Raw genomic sequence first — 17827 nt, forward strand, 5'->3', positions numbered from 1 at the left:
GACCTTCAGAGAAGGAGCAGGGAAGATAAGTAAATGGATGATGGACTCTATCCAGTCAGTCACCGAAAAGTCGGCGGTCGATTTATGTTGTTGCGGGTGCGGTCGTCGGAGCTCGAGCGACAGCAGATCAGATGCAGGTTAGGGAAAAGGAGAGGGCTCGGCTTGGACCTTGTCGGAAAATGGCAATTTCAAGACAAAAAGTTGCGGTGCTACTGGACAGCAGGAGCAGCAGCTTGAGCTGTCAATGGGACTTCAGGGGTCACCCACTCTGATTGGATCCCGATCCGAGTGGGGAATACCCCAGGCGAGGCTCATATTGAACGATCGAACTTACGCCAGCTGTCCACAGTTGTGGGCCAGTTGTCGCTTTCTGATCGTCGCACTGACTCCCGTCTCCAGTTGAAGTCCATCATCAGCGCTTGGATGTTAACAATTAGCGCCGGAGCACGCAGGTCATCGCCAGGCCGACCTCATTATGTAGAGCCTGGGTCTGCCACGGTTTATTCTTTGTCATGCATTTTGGAGCTTTGAGCCATGGACCAAATTTTGTGGTAAACACTTTCCATTAAGACGCCGCTTTGGCTTGCAGGACCTGCATTCTTCATTCCCGAAGGTCTCCCTTGCTGTTTCGTTTGATGATGCCCGGGCGCTTTGCTAGAAGCTGGACATCAAACCAGTCAGACCTCAACGCCCCATCGAGCGCCATCTTTCCAGAATGAACTCGTGATACAGATTTCCACCACATCAGGACCATCGAGGTCGGAAAAACTCTCTCCGGTTCGGAGCCCCGAGGCCCTTCTATAAACAAGCCGGCGATCCAGGCGTGCAGGCTGCAAGGACCTGTGACCAACCGAACCCCCGACACTCACTATCCGCAGTCCATCTCACCACCAGCGGCGGTCAAGATGAACACCCGAACGCCCCTCGAGAACCCCAGTGCAACTGTTGTTCTCTCCATTGCCTTTAACGACGACTGCAGCTGCTTCGCTGTCGGACTTAATACGGGGTTCTGCAGTGAGTTGCATCTGTAATCCCCACTCCGCCTCTTATCCCGATGGCTAACTCTCATCAGTCTTTCACTCAGAGACATGCTCGCTGCGAACGGCACGAGGTAATACTTCCCTCTCATTCCTAACAGGCAGCACCACTGATACCCAGCTAGACTTCAACGCCGGCGTGGGCCTGGTCCAAATGATGGGCAAGGCTAACTACGTGGGCCTCGTCGGAGGAGGGAGACAGCCAAAGTTCGCCGCCAACAAGGCAAGCAACCGCTCACCTTCAACCCTGTTCAATGCCGAGCGATCCTAACCGATCCCCCTCCAGCTCATCATCTGGGATGACCTCAAGAGCAAGGCAGCGCTAGAAATTAGCGCCCTGACCCCTGTGCGAGGCGTACAGCTGTCTAAAGAACACATTGTAGCCGTGCTGCAAAACAGCGTCCGCGTCTACAAGTTCGCCAAGCCACCCAGCCTGCTCTCGGCGTACGAGACAGCCAACAACCCCTGGGGACTGTGCTGTTTGTCTCCCAAGAGGCTTGCCTTCCCGGGGAGGACGACGGGCCACGTCCAGTTGGTCGAGATAGCAACCGGAAACGTCAGCATTATTCCCGCACACACATCAGCCGTCAAGGCCATCCAGTTGAGTCCAGACGGCGAGCTCCTGGCTACAGCGAGCGAGACGGTACGTCCCCCGGCCTTTCCCCACTCTTTCCAACACAAATCGTTGTGATATATACTCATGCCGTGTTGGACCACAAAGGGCACCCTGATCCGCATCTTCGCAACCAGCAGCTGCGCCCGGCTGGTGGAGCTCCGGAGAGGCATCGACCCGGCCACCATATTCTCGCTGGCCTTCAACCCGTCCGGCACACTGCTCGCCTGCACATCAGACAAGTCGACCCTGCACATCTTTGACGTGCCACACCCCACCAAGCGGGCCGGGTCCCAGCAGCAGCAGCAACACCAACAATTCCAACAACAACAACAGCAGCAGCAGCAAAACGGGGGACCGTCTGATGGCAGCGGCGGTGGCGACGGCAGAGGCAAGTGGGGTATCCTCTCCAAGATCCCCATGATGCCGCGCATGTTCTCGGACGTCTACTCGTTCGCGTCGGCGCCGTTCGAGGTGGACGACGACAATAGCGAGGAGAGCGGCGGCGGTCGCGGGGTGAATATTGGCGGGCTGCTGCCCGTGTCGGAGAGCACGACGCTGGGCACGTCGAAGCCGCCCAAGGGGGTGGTTGGCTGGGTGGGCGAGGATACCCTGCTGGTGGTTGGCGCGGGCAAGGACGCGCGGTGGGAGAGGTTTGTGGTGCGTGAGGCCTCGGACGGGCGGAGGCATTGTGTGAGGGAGGGCTGGAAGCGGTATCTTGCTAATCCCTAAGTGCTTTTCTGTATCTGGGTTTTCAGGTGTTTATGGGGGTGGTTTGTGGATAGGAGTTGGACGGGTAATGCATCAGGTGCTCAGACGGTTTTGAGTTGGGGTCACACGGTAGGCTGGGAATGTGATTGTTAGATATCAGCAGTTGGCTCATTTTTTACGCTCCGTTCTTCTACTGCTTGTTGGGTATCTCAATATTCGGCGCATTCTCGTCCAGTCCGACCTCATGCCTCTATGGACTGCCGTCATCCTTATCGAACGTCTTTTATGGACTCCTCTCTAGCGCGGGGATCTGCTCCGAGTCTTACCCCGATCACGCCGTCTCCGATCCTCTAAATCGCGATACCGACGCTCAGTGCGATCGCGAGAGCCCTCCCGCTCATCCCGCCGTCTTCTATGACGATCCTTGCTGTCATCGTCGTCACTCGAATCATCACGGGGACGGCGATCTTCCTTTCTCTCCCGCTCTCTGCCATGACGTCCTTCTCTGTTGCGGTCCCGCTCCGCCAAATCCCTGCGGTGTCTCCTTCGCCCGTGATCGTGCTCATGGCGGTCGTCGACCGGAGTTTGATCCCTCTTCGACCTCGAATTCCAATCGGCGTCCCGGTCACCCCTGTCTCTGTACTCTCTGTCTCGCCGGCGGCCCTCGTCGGCGCTGTCCTCACCCCTTGACCGGTGTGAGCGGTGGCGATGCCGATCTCTGTCCCGATGTTTTTTGCTCTCCTTCTCCGCCCGCCTCTTCTCCCTCCGCAGCGCCTCCTCGACCTCCTCTTTCTTCTCCTCAATGAGAAACTCCTTCATCGGATCCTCATCGTCATGGTTCTCAATCAGCAGCTGCAGCTCCCGCTCCTCCTTGAGCATCGGCCGCGTCTGTCGCGCCGCCGCCTCCTCCGCCTCCTCTTCAGTCGCATATTCGTCCTCGCTCGCCGGCAGCCCCTTCTCGGCCCGCTCCCGGCGCAGCATGTCCTCCCACCCGACCCTGTAATCGTCCAGATCCTCGTCGTCGCGCGCCTTGTACCGCGCGTGGTCGACGCGGATCAGGCGGCCGCCGATCTCGGTGCCGCCGAGGTTGTCGACTGCCAGGTCGGTGCTGCGCTGGTCCTCGTATTTCAGCCAGCCAAACCCTTTCGATTTTCCCGTCTCCTTGTCGCGCACCAGCTTGAGGAAGACGGGCTCGCCGAACTGGCTGAAGATGGTGATGACGTCGCCCTCGGACAGCTCGTAGGGCAGGCCGCCGAAGTAGACGAAGGCCGTGTCGCGGTAGTCGGCGTGCCACGAAGCTTCGGGCGGCACGCCGTTTTCGATCTCGCGCTTGTTGAGCGCCTGGATGGCGCGGATCTGGTTCATTGTGGTTGGGGGAAGGTTGATGTGATCTGAGGGAGAAGGCTGGATGGGTGATTGTGATAAGACACAAGGCTGCCGAGGTTGAGAACCCAGAAGCAATGCGATAAGGGTTAGGGCTCAGTACTCCATTGACTTCCCACTTCGATACGTTCCATCTTGGGCATAACTTCTTGAAATCATCACAGTCCTCCAAAATCACTATCCCTTCGATGTTCATTCTTTTCTACTGGCGAATTGTAAAGCCACTGGTTATGGATTGCCAGGTGCATCATCCAATTGTCGCACTTATCTTCATAGCAGCCATCTAGGTATGCTCCTATGAAGAACCTTAGCGACTCGAACCTCTAAAATCGGAGAGATCGGAGCATGCCCCGAGAATGACAACTTTATCGGCAGCTGCATGTCAACCTGCGGGAATCTGGACTGGCTCAAGGCTGGCTGATCACTGTGATCAGATGCAATCCTTGGGCGCCATAATGTTCGGCATCCTTAAGGTTCGAGACCCCGCGACCCCCGCCAGGGCAAGAATGAGAAGGCGGGGGTCGGGTCAAGGGTGAATGGAATGAATGGATGGGGCCTCGATTTTCCGTTCTCTTTGCTTCTGCATCTTGACAACATATCTCCCACAGTTTGCCCACATGTATAGAAGGATGCCAAACATTAATGGCTTTTCCCTCTATCTTTTGTCTACTTGCGCTCTGCACTGTCTGCACAATTCAAAATTTCCAATGAGTTGCCTTGGCGTCGGTCACAGCCTGGATCGAAGCTGGAAGTTCGACCCCTGAAGGTCCCTGCTTCATCCAATCCCGCGTTTCAATTGGGGCCGCTTCCTTGCCGCGGTCAGGAACACAGGGAAGCTGCAGTGTGACTTGCCCACCGCCTTTGTGCACCTTCGATCTTCGGTGGGGCCAGCCTCTAAATTCAACATTTTGTGTTGGCCAAACTGCAAAAGCGGTGGAGCAAGCGCAGTTGCACTGCACCCCCAGCCTGGTTCGTCTTGAGGTGTCGCTCGTTTCCCGCTTCTGGCTCCGGTCCAGTATCGCCGTCGACGCAAGCCCGGTTGGTGGTTTGGTCTTGAAGTTGCGCGCCCTTCTTGACAAGGCGCATCGTTCGTTATCTGCTTTCTCCGGGCAGAAGAGATCACTCCGACTGCCAATAGACCTGAACTTGCGTTCAGGCGCTTCGTTGCTGTCGACGAGGCCCGACCTAGACTTCCCTTGTCCAGCCTCCAGCCCGATTTAGGAGGTTTCTTCTATCCAATCCAACCGATACCGCGCGGAAGAGCCAATTGGTGCGTCGCCAGTTGACCGACGACGCGGTCATGAGCTCCTCCACCGCCCAAACACCAAGCCAAGGCAATGGTACGGCACAGCCCACAGCCAGCGCGCTCCGAAGGACAGCCAAGCCCAAGCACATGAACGGCCCCCTCTACAAACAGGCGAACAGTAATGTCGTCCTCGTTCGCCGGCTCAAGAGGAGAGACGAGGGCCCAATGAAGCAGCTGACCCGGTGGTTCGTCAACAACCAGATCGGTGCGTTGAACCCCCCTATACCAACGCCTACCCCTGACAAAAGTAGCTAACCGATTCTAGGCTTCTCGTTCAATCTTCTTGCCCTCCTCTTCCTTGTCCACGGTGGAATGCCCCGTGCGCGAACCCACACAGCCAAATACTTCCACCTCTCCTACTACAACACGAACACGGGGAATTACGGTCTGGGCTGGGCCGATGGCCACTTCATCCTGTTCTGCATCGTGCTCCTGACCGGCCTGCGCGCTGTCACCATGGAGTACATCCTTGCGCCCTTTGCCAAGTCCCAGGGCATCTCCAAGAGGAAGGACATTACCAGGTTTAGTGAGCAGGCGTGGATGTCCATCTACTACGCCGTGTACTGGCCCCTTGGCTTGGTATGTCTTGCGGCCCGCTCTTATGTCCTGGCCTGGCAAGGCCTATCGCTAACTTTCAACCTGAACTAGTACATTTACTACAAGTCGCCGGCCTACCTCGACCTGCATAAGCTCTGGACAAGCTGGCCGGACCGCGAGCTGACGGGGCTCATGAAGGGCTACATGCTCTCGCAGCTGGGCTTCTGGCTGCAGCAGCTCTTCGTCATCAACATCGAGGAGCGCCGAAAGGACCACTGGCAGATGTTCACGCACCACATCGTCACGAGCGTCCTGATCTATGCCTCATATCGTTACGGTCACACGCGCGTGGGCAACCTCATTTTGGTCCTGATGGACGTGTCGGACCTGGCCCTGGGGGTACGTTTGAACCTCAAAAACAACACAAACTCACCTCATCTGTTCCACCCTGGTTTTGTGCGCGCATGTGTATGTACCAGTTTGCTAACACCCGCTCTCGCGCGTTGTCTCACGCACACAGATCGCCAAATGCCTCAAGTACCTCGGCTACCACACCATCTGCGACGTCATGTTTGGCGTCTTTCTGACCTCGTGGCTGGTCGCACGCCACATCCTGTACCTCATGGTGTGCTACTCGGTCTGGGCGCACACCCCCGAGATCATGCCCACGGGCTGCTTCCGGGGTCGTGACCGGGACAACCTCACGGGGCCGTTCGACCCGCCCACCACGACCGACGCGGGCGGCGCGCTTCTCGCGAGCTACCGGTACCTCTTTGAGCCGCTGTGGGACTCGGAGGGCCTGTTCTGCTACAACGAGACGGTCAAGTGGAGTTTCCTCTCGATGCTGCTGTTCCTGCAGTGCCTGACCATCATGTGGTTCACCCTGATTGTGCGGGTTGCGGTCAAGGTGCTCAAGGGGGCGCCCGCTGAGGACGTGCGAAGCGATGATGAGGGTGAGGGCTGTGGTGGCGGCGGTGGTGAGGACGACGAGGAGTTTGTGTATGAAGAGGCGCGGCCGCTTGAGGAGGAGGTCGGCGTCGAGGAAATTGACCTCCGCAACTGGGAGCGGAGGACGGGCGTCAAGAGGGCGGAGCGGTCGACGACTACGGGTGTCAGCCTGCCGGGCCACAGTGATCGCAAGGAGCTCCTGGGGAGGATCGGGTGTGAGAAGCAGGTCGAGTGAGGCGATGATGGGCCGGATTAATAGGGGTATCGCAGTGGCCATGTGGCCGAGAGTGGCCAACAAAGGGAGGGGGCATCAGACAAATGGACGCCAGAACGGGGTCTGACTGCCTCGACCATGGCAGGCCGGGGATGTTGCTTGAGTCATTGAGCGAGTCTCTTGGCGGTAGTTCGCTGCCCGATTTGCGATGAATTGTTACGAAGTGACTGGTCTCTTACCCCCGGTGACCGGCCCGGGTTTCCTTCTCTCTGCGCTCTGCCGGACGTCTGAGCTCATGTAGACCGGCCATAAGAGGGTTCCGGTCGGCCGAGCCTCGTCTAGAGTTCCGATTTGGCGGTATGATTGCGTTTAGGACCGACTGGCTGGAGGTTGGTTTGAACCGCGAGATCTCGGTGTTGGCAGCCTTGCTACGTAAAGACGGGCTTTTGGTAGCTTCGGAATAGATTAGGGGAATCAGGCGTCGGGGTTCAGTAGACGTAAAGCCATGTAGTGTAACAACGATCTGAATGGCAAGGGCGTTGGGTTTTGGCGCTCGGTATGTAGCTCGTCAGGTGCTTTTAGCAGTGGACGGTCTCACGGTCTCCAGAGTAGTTAAGGACTCTGAAACTTCAAAGAGCCAACGTGTGTGGGATTCAGAGTTACCTAGTTACAATTTACAGAGACTCTAATCTTGCCTTACGTAGGGGCTAAGTAGTATTCTCGTTTCCCAGTAATCAATGGGTGGCCGTGGCCTGGTAGAGGCCGAGGGTAAGCCCAAGAAAAGTTGTTCTGAATGATGACTCTGAACTCGGTCGAAGGGAAGCAACACCTAAGACATAAAATATGTAGCCCCCATTGGTGCGCATCTGGCTTTTCCATACCTCTCCTCCGAATTCCTGATCAAGTACGAATGTAGGTAGCATCCGAGTCCTGATTATATTTTTCTTCCGGCCAAGCATTTGTCCATGAATCGCACTTTACCTCGGCCCCTGAACAATCGACGTAGTGGGGAACTATCCACTGGATGCTACAATACTTTGTTATTCCTCCAATGCGCTAGTGTTACAGCTTCGGAGCTTGGGCACGAAGTGGCCGTTCGTGACCTCAAAACCCCGGATGATGGGCCACCGTGGAACGGGTAAGGGGCTTCGGTACCTTTAGCCGCGAAACATGCAATATGGCGACAGGAGAAGGAAGCGGAGTCGACACGGCCAGTACTAGGCGTATTAATATGGCCTGGACGTCAGTGGACGATGGATCATTAGATCACAGCTTGTCCACGACGACTGAAAAGAAGGCTGACCAGGCGACCTTGACCTTGTGTAATCGCGGTGCTGTCTCAGGACCAATCCGAAGAACACCATTCCGTCGCATCACCAGTCAGTCGCAATGTTGTCCTGGTCAACAGTCATTGCCGCCGGCCTCGCCGTGACGGGGACTCAGGGCACCCCCGTTGAGCTGGCCGAGAGGGCAACTCCAACTGTCTACCTCGCCGGTGACAGCACCATGGCCAAGGGCAGCGGCGCATATACGGGTGAGTTCATTCAAAATTCTCCTCACTCTAGAAAGAAAGGGCGAGCCTATGAAACAACTAACACAGGACAGGCTGGGGCGACTACCTCTCCAAGTACGTCACGGTCCCGGTAGTCAACAAGGCCATCGGAGGCCGGTCGGCGCGCAGCTATACCAACGAAGGGCGGTTCGCCGAAATCGAGCGGCTGCTCAAGCGCGACGACATCGTCGTCATCGAGTTTGGGCACAACGACGGCGGGTCGCCCAACTCGGCGTCCGACAACGGGCGCAGCGACTGCCCGGGCACGGGCAACGAGGTCTGCAAGTCCGGCAAGACGGGCGAGACCGTCTACACCTTCAACCGCTACGTCGAGACGGCCGCGCGGATGTTCGTCGCCAAGGGCGCCCGCGTCATCGTCAGCAGCCAGACGCCCAACAACCTGTTTGAGGGCGGCACCTTCAACCCGGGCGTGCCGCGCTTCGTTGGGTACGCGGCGCTGGCGGCCAAGAATGTGGGGAATGGCGCGAGTTTTGTTGACCACTTCCGGGCCGTGGCCAACATGTTTCTGAAGCTGGGAAGCGCCAGGACCAACGCGCTGTACCCGAGCGATCACACACACACGAACGCCGCCGGTGCGGACCAGGTCGCGCAGGCGTTTGTGCAGGCGGTTAGCAGGGACCTCAACGGGACAACGCCGCTGAAGCCGTATTTGAGGAGTCCGGTGCCGGTCGTGTTTTGATCTGAGTGCTCCTGCAGTTTGTGGAGGGAGAAGGAGCTGGATTAATGCTAACCAGGCGTTGATTGGTATTCTGCGGCTGTTCGCGTGGGCCACACATTACAGAACCGGCAACCATGCGAGGGATCTGGTATTCAAGGAAGGTTCACTCTACCAAATCGGGCAGCAACGTGGGAGACGTTGATACCCGGTTCACACGATGTGGTTACCGGACATACGGTTCATGGTTTTGGGGGGTTCTGGTGGAAGGAGCGGTGGGCAGTAATTTTATTCTATCTGGGACTGGCCAACTTAAGTGACTTGAGCATCTTCACCTTTACTTCGAGTTCACAACCCACCGTCATCTGATTGATCCAGCTACACTCATATCTCGTTTAGCCCTCAACTCGATCCACAAAATCTGTTACTTTGGCAGCTATACTAATGTACATTGAACGACAGAGCTTGCTTCTTTCTCCCACCTCACTTTCGACATTGGTCATTTTTCACCCCGAATATGACGATGGATCCTACGAGTTGCCAAAACAGCGATGACAACAGTCGCGATGACAAACACGGTGCTTATCACGGCCCTGAAATCAAGGAACCACCATTGAGGAGGTCTATGACAAATTCTGCTGACAGTTACGAGGACGGCGCATCAGATGACAGGCTGCGAACGTTCCTAAGGGACATAGTGGACCAGTTCCCGCACCACGGAGTCACCCTCGACCTGAGCTGTGGCACGGGACCCGTGGGGATGCTCATTCTCTTAGCATGAACCTTTGCCGGGGGCTGTGGCTGTCTCCTTCGACGCGACCGGAGCGACTCAGCCTTGATCGCTGTTAATGCGGCGTTCTTGGCCTTGATTTTATCAACCCAACTCTTGATTTCCTCCTTCACGGTCTCGTCAGTCTGAGGTGTCGCTGTGATGTCGCTGTCAGTCGTCATCGCTCTCAACGCCGTCGTCCGTCTTGCGAGCCCGTTTCGGGTCGGAACTGGTGGACATTATGGAACCCCGACCATCCGCAGCGTGTTGCTGATGGTGACAAGGCCCTGCTTCTGACGAGCCATCATGAGCCGTTTCCGATTCTGCTGGTTATGCAACATGAGCTGGTAGGGCTGGAGGCCGTGGTTGCTGCCAGTAGCGTCCTGTCCGTCGAGACCGCCAGTCTTAACAACACCCCCCCACCGCGCTTGCTTAGTCGCTCCTCTTCGCCGGTGTCGATGTTGCTCTAGCCGCGCTCGCGGGATCCCGGCCTCGGCCATTCCTCGGGCGCGCTGGTAGGTTGGACACCTAGACTTGCGGATCCTAATCTGGCGGAAGTGGCACTAGAGACACTGCCGGCTGCGTCCTTAGCTTTGAGAAGATCATAAATATCACAAATCGCAGTTTGGACTGTGGTAATCATCGTCTGCATAGCCTTGACCTGCTCGGTGGCGCTTTCAATGCTTCGAATGTTGTCGTCGACGCGTGAGTTGAGTTTGGCCAGTTCATGGACTAGCGCAGTCGCGGACTCCTGTTTGGCTTTGTCGATGCTCTGTTGAGTCTAGGCCATGGTATCGAGCGAGGTTTTCCCAGTGTCGACATCTTGGTTACCCGAGGTAACCTGCTGTTGGTCTTGCTCGAGAGCACCCAGACGGCCTGCCACTTCGTTTCTAACCGTTGAAGCTCGTCTTCCGGCTCAGCAATGCGCTCGGCTTGAGGGGTGGTCACGTCGGAAGCAGGAGCGTTGGTCCTCTCGGTCATCTCATGGTACGTCTCGACTGAGAGAAGGTGCCCAAGTCGAAGCGGCGCAAGCAAACTGGCAATCCTCCCGTCAATCTCGTCTTTGGGGTGACAGTAGCCGTGGGCAAGGATCTCTGCCCTCGATGGGAGGGCGGGGAGAGGGAGACCCTCAATCTTGGCTTTGAGGACTGTCTCGAGTCTTTGTCGAAGACCCTGGATCGGGTTATGGGTGGATACTCTGGTTGTCTGTGATGACCTTTCCGTAGTAGCGCTCAAGATGAATGGTAACGTTCATGATGAGCTCGCAATCCCTTCCACACCCGCCGTGCATCCGAGCAATAGCTTCTCTGATCGGGACCGTTTCGAGACCATTCCATCGGTCGGTGTTGATAAGGAGGTAGTCGAGAGACACCGAGCGGTCCAAGAGGGGGTGGATGTCAACCTGCTTTGATGCATAGATGCGGGTTCCCCTCGGCAGAAGGTGGGCTTGATCGTTGTTCGCGCGGACAGGATTCTGGGAATTTGCGGCAATAGCAACTGGATTCTCCATCGTCTGGTCTTTCTTTTGCGGTTTGCGCTTTGCGGGAAGTGCTCTGGTGACCGCCCGGGCAGTCTCGGTCTGCCATCGTGCTGTGGTCACTGTGTGGTGCGACCCTGGTAATAACTCGAGCTCTGCTGAACGAATTTTCAAGAGGAGAAATAAGACATAATGGAAAAACTCCTAGTGGTATCTATGATTAGGCCATACCTCATAACCGTCAGAGCGGCCGTCGTTCGATCAGGCGAGCAACGCTTGTGGAATAATCGAGTGGCTCGTTCATTAACTGGAAGGTGGTGGTTGCTGCCAGCTTTGGTGGGTTGATGGTGCAAAATTTCAAGCCCAGTGAGAGAAGTTTGAGGTCTGACATCCGATCAGCCTCAACATACTCATTATGGTCAACCGCTGCCTGCCTCGCGTACTGGGGAGTCGTAGAGACTGTGTCTTGCCTGAGTTGCCACAGGTTCTTTTACTTCTCTTCTCCCCTTCCCGAACACCTAAGTTTTCCAGTAGTGCATATACCGCCCCATCTAGAGCTCTGATCAGCAGCATAGTTGGCAGGACGTCTTTTGAATAAAAACCTGAGGCTTAAGCAGGCTCCTTTGTTTTCACACAGAGCAAATGGTGGCTGGATTAGGTGGAAGTTCTCAAAGACAAGGTCGAAATCACAGCTTTTGTCGGTTGGCTGCTACCTACCGCTTCAATCCTAGAGAGAACACCTCAGGACTTGGAAGAAAACATTACAATTGCCATTTTCTAATCCGTACATGGCGAGAAGTCTCTAAAGGTCTCTCGCCCGTTCGACTATGGACCCTAACCCTGGCTTACCCCCCCGAGCCCCACAGAGTGCTGTGCCGAGCAGATCTCTCGAGCAGCTCGCCATTCATTTTACAACGGTAGTGCATGACATCAGTTGGCGGATTTCCTCACATTGCCTCCGTAAGGTCCGCAGTCGAAGCTCACCGTCTTACACCTACAATCCCTATGTCTCACATGCAACCACTGTTTTGTCAGTTTTGACTCTTCGCTCAACGACGCGTGGCCCTCAGGTCTCTCCGTCTTCTTCACTCGAATCTCATCGAACTGTGCCCCTCAATCGCGGCACAGCCGCAGCATCGCCAAGATAGGCCGCGGGCATCAAGGGCCACGCCCAAACAAGGGCAAGCAATTCAGCGACATTGGCGATTTTGACGACTACGACGACTTCCCCCTGCAAGGAAAGCAACGTCGCCCCAAGTCAAAGGCCAAAGGCAAACGAAGCAGGCGCAAAATGGGTCAAGACCAGTCATACATCAGCGAGGACACCCCGCCCCTGACCCTGTCGGAGCGCAGCCTCGCCGCCGTTGCCGACTTCATCAAGTCCGGCAAGGCTCGCCGCATCGTCGTCATGACGGGTGCCGGCATCTCCACCGCAGCTGGCAGTACGCATCCCTCCGCCCTTCATAGCTTCATTCACTTCATAAGTATAACTAACCCCTTTCCCCCCTTTCTTAAAAGTCCCCGACTTCCGCTCCCCAGACACAGGCCTGTACGCCAACCTGGCCGCGCTCAATCTGCCCGAGCCCGAGGCCGTCTTCGACCTGACCTTCTTCTGCGAGAACCCGCGGCCGTTCTACGCCCTGGCCAGGGAGCTCTACCCGGGGGCGCGCTACCGCCCGACCGTCTCACACGTCTTCATCGCCCTGCTCGCCCGCAAGGGCCTGCTGCACATGCTGTTCACCCAGAACATTGACTGCCTCGAGCGCGCCGCGGGGATCCCGCCCGATCGCATCGTCGAGGCGCATGGGAGTTTTGCCACGCAGCGGTGCATCGACTGCAAGGAGCCGTTTGAGGAGGCGAGGATGAGGGACTTTGTGGCGAGGGCGGAGGTGCCGAGGTGTGAGAGAGATGGGTGTGGGGGGTTGGTGAAGCCAGATATTGTGTTCTTTGGGGAGGCGTTGCCGAGTGCGTTTTTTGAGCAGATTGGCAAGGCCAAGGAGGCGGATTTGATTCTTGTCATGGGGACGAGTCTGCAGGTGCATCCGTTTGCGGGGCTGCCGAACATGGCGGATGAGAAGGTGCCGAGGGTGCTGTTCAATCTCGAGCAGGTCGGGTCGTTGGGAACGCAAGCGGATGACGTGATGGTGTTGGGGGACTGTGATGCTGGAGTGCGGAAGCTGGCAGATGAGCTAGGATGGAGGGACGAGCTGGAGAAGACGTGGAGGGAGTTGGTGGGTGAGGAAGAGGCCGAGAGGCAGATGCAGGGGGCCAAGAAGAGGGTTGCTACGCTACAAGACGAGGTTGCCAAGCTGGCGGACGAGGTTGAGGAGGTCCTGCATATCGACGACCATAAGAGCAGGAAAGGGGCGGAACACAAGGGCCTCCAAGGGGACAAAGAAAGTCCAGAGCCGAGGCCTGCTGGAGATGTGGAAGGGAAAAGGGACGCACAGACGCAGCCTGACTCGGAGCCTGATAAACAAAACAGCCCGCCGGCGACTGGCCAGGCGGGAAACCAGAGCTCGGGGGACGGAGAAGAGGTAGTTGACTTTGTGAAATCTCAAAGAAAGGCGGCATTGTAGAGCGCTCAGGCTGTTTGATAGATCATAGTCCAGGCAGCTGGCGAATCGCATCGTTTGTGCTGATTTGGAGAGGAATCAAAAGTCGTTTCAAACCATGATTACTTGCAGAAGTTTGCAAGTCTACAGAAGTTTCATTTCCCGGTGCCAGCGCTTCAAAAAGCTTTTGACTTAGGTCTCAAACTGTTAAGTTGTCAGGTGTATTACAAACCCGCGGTGACAGCTTGTTAGTAACTAACGTTAGGTAGTTAATCTTCTGAGTGGCATTATATCGATGAAAATTATCCATGGTTTTCCTGACGTTACGTCTTACCTCTCTGCCCACTTCTCAACGAGCCGCATCAAGAACTCTAAGTTCGAGTTTTGTGTTTACTATCTACAATCTATGGTTTTCACTTGGCCGCCAGGTGTTGAGTCTCTGTTGACTAGAAAATTAAAGAGACACCATGAGCCGCAGCCTCTTCGAACAATGCGACTATTCAGCGGCACCATGACACAACTTACCGGTTCAGTCCTCTGTTTACTTACCGGGGATTATTTAAACTGCATCTTGTGAGTCGTCGCCTCAACCACTCCCACTGCTCAGAGACTGCCCGGAATCTCTGTTCAGAAACTCCGTTCGCAAACTTTGCAAAAAACACAATGCAGTCGGGCTTCTCTAAACACTAGAAAGAAATATCTTCGACAATCCAACTTCACTTCGTCGACTCTTTGCGCTGAAGGACCGATTTTGCACGGATAATCTCACATCACCTCTCGACAGCGATGACCCGGTTCAAGTTTCCGGGACCTTTGGCAGGTCAGCTCAAGTCGACTGGAAAGAACCAACCGCGATGCCTTCAAACCGTCCGCTGCCAACGCCTGCGCGGCCTGCGGCTCCGATTTTGAGTCCAATCCTGAGCGTGGAATACCCGCCCGTTTTCGACAGCGACGACGGCCTTGAGCGCCACGAGGCCTGCCGTATCGCCAGCAGGAACTTGAAAACTCCCTTTCGCCAGTGCCCTATCTCTCCTCCCACATCTGTCTCAACTAGAAAGTCGAGCCAGACAAAGTAGTGTCACTCCTCACGATGCAGTTGAGGCGCTACCGCGAGACTGGCTATCATCTCCAGCGAGAGCGAGTGGCTGAGTAATGAATCCGATGAGCAGCCACCAAGCATGGATGTCGATGGTCCACTGGTCTTCCCAGCTCAGCTCGACACTCCGACAGTGATCCAACTACTTGAAGCTGAACTCATCGTTGATGTGCCGGCTGGCGTTTTACATCAATCCCTCAGTGGCGCTGCTGAAAGTCTTGGAGGACCATCAGCCCATCAAGCAGACACACAACTGCTTCAAGGGCTCACGGAAATCCAGTTTCTTCGCCGCCATCAAGAAGATAGCCATCACCGACCTCAAGCGGCTCAGGAGCATCACCGCGTTGCGCCCAAAGGAACGTCAGCAAGCCGTTCTTGAGCAAGATGATGAGGAAGTCGATCCGTATTTCCGCTTCTCTAGAAAAAACCAAGACCAGGGCGTCACAAGCATGAAACAGACGACATCCAGCACCACTGCCACAGTTACTGCTGCAGCCCTCACCGAAGACACGAACACCGACACGCAAGATTAAGTTGACCCGTACATCTTCTTCTTCGGCGATGGCCAAGACCGCGGTATCGCGCCCAACCCCAAACCGCCCCAGAAGCAACCTACCGCCACCGCGACCATTGCGATCCCTCTCACTCAGGAGGAGCAGCAAAATGCCACGCAGCAAGAGTTCCTGGCCACGTCCTTCCACGCCGGCTGGGTTAATGCCCTCAGCCAGATCCAGAAGGCTGGTCCATTGCACCTCAAGAGGGGCGATTTGTCCTATATCAAGAGGGACTTTGATCGGGTGTGCTGTTGTGCCGCTGCCAATAGCCGGTATGAATTCTTGTGCGGAAAGTGCCGGGAACATGTCAAGGGGAATTGCTGTGCAGAAGTTGTTGAGGAGCTTGATGGGATGGCTGGGTATGGAATTGGAGGTTGTGGAGAACGGTAATTCGATGATCGATGGCAGGAGGTTTCGGTGTTGTGACATTTGAAGGGGTGGTGTGCCTCGTGAACCGAGATGAATGACGGATGATGGATGATGGGTGATGGGTGATTATGGCGGATCTGGAGTCTGGTGGGATCGTGGCTTTGCTTCGCTTTTGTTTCCCTTTTTCTCCTCGGCAGATCTTGTTGTTCTGAGAGTTCGGCAAGGACGGACATATCATTTCGTCGCAGTTATCGAGGCATGTGATGATACCCTGTCACCTGTGGAGATGGCGTTTTTGGATGAATTTTACTTGAGCACCATCAACATGTCCTTGCTTCGACCCGTGCTACTTATAAAAGTGTTGATCAACTTGCAGCCTTAAACTGCCGCTACCATCGGTCCATTACCGTTCAACACTCCGAGTGACGTATGTGGTTGTCAAGTATCAAAATCCGTAGGCTTCCTGCGTGACATTAGCATCAGTCAAAGACGAGAGTCGCAAAGCACGAATTGACCTGCTCGAGAACTCAGCCCAACGATGCTGTGTGATTAGTGGGCCTATGTAAATATCTCGGGCGAAATAAATTATCCATCCATCCATCTCGATACATCTCGCACCGTAAGCTGCAATCGCCCTCCCCCCACTGCATGGTATCCTGATTGCGTTCGCCTTTGTCAATACTTATCATGTACAGATATCCTCACATTTGCGCGTTTAAACTTTTAAGATGCTGCTTCGCTACTGAAAGTCCTGCGATTACTCGTTTGCTGAGCTGACACAGGACCTGTCTTCCAAGAGGAGGAATCAAAAGTCAACCTCGGAGCAAAGAAGGCCATCACTGACCGCGGTCAGTATCGCTCAGCATCCTCCAGAAACAGACCGCAGCTTGTGAATGAGCAAGCGTGTGTCCGATTGGGTTGCTTGTTATTGGTTAATGAAGCATCCTTGTGTGCTCCCTCACACCCCTTCGGCTTGCTCTTCAAAACTCCCATTAACTCAAATTCAATAACCTAATCTCAAGTGAGCCTCTGCAACCCGACCACAAGCACGCACTCAGTTCAATCAAATAGATTGTCAGATTCGGTTAATTATTGGCGGAGGGTATTTGGTACTATGCTGCTAGTCGCATCGCACTATGTCGGGCCTTCCCCCCCCAATCAAAGCTCTATCCCTACCCCTCTCTTGGAGTCTGTATCGCACCGCAAGGCGCATTGCATCGCTCAATTTCTTTAATAGAGCTGACTAACTCTTCTTAAAGGAAGCAAAATTATTGAAATTGCTAAAGAGCTCTAGAGTAACGACAAACTAACACACTCAGTTGCAGATATAGCTTGCTGGCTAATCAATCAACATTGGATTTAGAGGTAGATCTGAATGAATCGAGTCAACGTGTCACGAGCAGAGAACCATTGGCCGAGGCAGGGCTGCGGAAAGACCTCTTAATTGTGTAAAATCACAAGATGGGAGAGAAAAGGAAGAAGCTGGGTAGAGCTCTCGCGATGCAGGAGATAAATGCCAGAGCAAGTGGGGCACGCGCGAGCGAGGCAAGCACCTCGACGGCAGGCGGTGTCACCTAGCGTATATATTATTATTATTATTATTCCTACACCGCTGTGCCCTAGGGCGTGCCGAACCTTCAACAACTGACTATACAGGAAAACCGTGCCCTCGTGGGCCGGGTGAAAAACCCATATCGACAATCAAGGAAACGATCAGTGTATGATCCTGCAAATACAAAGTGAGAAGGCCTCTTGGCCTTCGAAGGAGAAGGGTATCAAACCGCGAGCTCCAGCTCCAGCCTCCTGGCCAGACTGTACATCGGCAGTTTCCCCGAGTCCATCAGCCAGTCCGGGATCCTCTCCGTTAGCCGTGCAGCTTTGGGACTGATTCACTGTAGAACAGAATAAAAGTCCCTTCGCGTTCTGACCTCGGCTCTCTCCCATCTTCGAGTCAACGGTGGGGCCAAGCACCACATCACAAGGTGTTCGACAGTCTCTCGCCCCTCTCCACACTCGCATATAGGCGTCAG

General features: G+C 55.3%; 7 protein-coding genes across 7 annotated transcripts; 4 read left to right on the top strand and 3 right to left on the bottom strand.

The window, feature by feature from the left end:
- The first annotated feature begins 425 nt into the window (after positions 1-425).
- N657DRAFT_643518 (WD40 repeat-like protein) lies at positions 426-2600 on the top strand. The gene is made up of 5 exons (XM_062792575.1): positions 426-1014; positions 1073-1111; positions 1163-1260; positions 1324-1680; positions 1759-2600. Exons 1-5 carry the CDS (start codon positions 906-908, stop codon positions 2380-2382), a joined length of 1227 nt encoding a protein of 408 aa, XP_062648537.1. The 5' UTR covers positions 426-905; the 3' UTR covers positions 2383-2600.
- Positions 2521-3760, bottom strand: N657DRAFT_643519 (uncharacterized protein). Its single transcript, XM_062792576.1, has one exon. It carries the CDS (start codon positions 3724-3726, stop codon positions 2659-2661), a length of 1068 nt encoding a protein of 355 aa, XP_062648538.1. The 5' UTR covers positions 3727-3760; the 3' UTR covers positions 2521-2658.
- A 1284-nt stretch (positions 3761-5044) lies between these two features.
- On the top strand, positions 5045-6770 carry N657DRAFT_569997 (longevity assurance proteins LAG1/LAC1; the record flags this gene model as incomplete). Its single annotated transcript, XM_062788698.1, has 4 exons — positions 5045-5255; positions 5316-5629; positions 5699-5986; positions 6108-6770. 4 exons carry the CDS (start codon positions 5045-5047, stop codon positions 6768-6770), a joined length of 1476 nt encoding a protein of 491 aa, XP_062648539.1.
- A 1259-nt stretch (positions 6771-8029) lies between these two features.
- N657DRAFT_615734 (carbohydrate esterase family 12 protein) lies at positions 8030-9437 on the top strand. Its single transcript, XM_062790474.1, has 2 exons — positions 8030-8283; positions 8355-9437. Exons 1-2 carry the CDS (start codon positions 8139-8141, stop codon positions 8999-9001), a joined length of 792 nt encoding a protein of 263 aa, XP_062648540.1. The 5' UTR covers positions 8030-8138; the 3' UTR covers positions 9002-9437.
- A 548-nt stretch (positions 9438-9985) lies between these two features.
- On the bottom strand, positions 9986-11256 carry N657DRAFT_632727 (uncharacterized protein; the record flags this gene model as incomplete). Its single annotated transcript, XM_062791160.1, has 4 exons — positions 9986-10294; positions 10378-10527; positions 10578-10952; positions 10996-11256. 4 exons carry the CDS (start codon positions 11254-11256, stop codon positions 9986-9988), a joined length of 1095 nt encoding a protein of 364 aa, XP_062648541.1.
- Positions 11257-12140: 884 nt separating this feature from the next.
- N657DRAFT_689185 (NAD-dependent deacetylase sirtuin-2) lies at positions 12141-13895 on the top strand. The gene is made up of 2 exons (XM_062796981.1): positions 12141-12665; positions 12742-13895. The coding sequence occupies exons 1-2, from the start codon at positions 12515-12517 to the stop codon at positions 13800-13802; spliced, it is 1212 nt and encodes a 403-aa protein (XP_062648542.1). The 5' UTR covers positions 12141-12514; the 3' UTR covers positions 13803-13895.
- Positions 13896-14960: 1065 nt separating this feature from the next.
- N657DRAFT_332559 (uncharacterized protein) lies at positions 14961-15984 on the bottom strand. Its single transcript, XM_062786868.1, has one exon. The coding sequence runs from the start codon at positions 15855-15857 to the stop codon at positions 15141-15143; it is 717 nt and encodes a 238-aa protein (XP_062648543.1). The 5' UTR covers positions 15858-15984; the 3' UTR covers positions 14961-15140.
- Between the last annotated feature and the right edge of the window lie 1843 nt (positions 15985-17827).

This window comes from Parathielavia appendiculata, assembly GCF_033297405.1.
Source record: "Parathielavia appendiculata strain CBS 731.68 unplaced genomic scaffold N657scaffold_4, whole genome shotgun sequence".
NCBI classification, from domain to species: Eukaryota; Fungi; Ascomycota; class Sordariomycetes; order Sordariales; family Chaetomiaceae; genus Parathielavia; species Parathielavia appendiculata.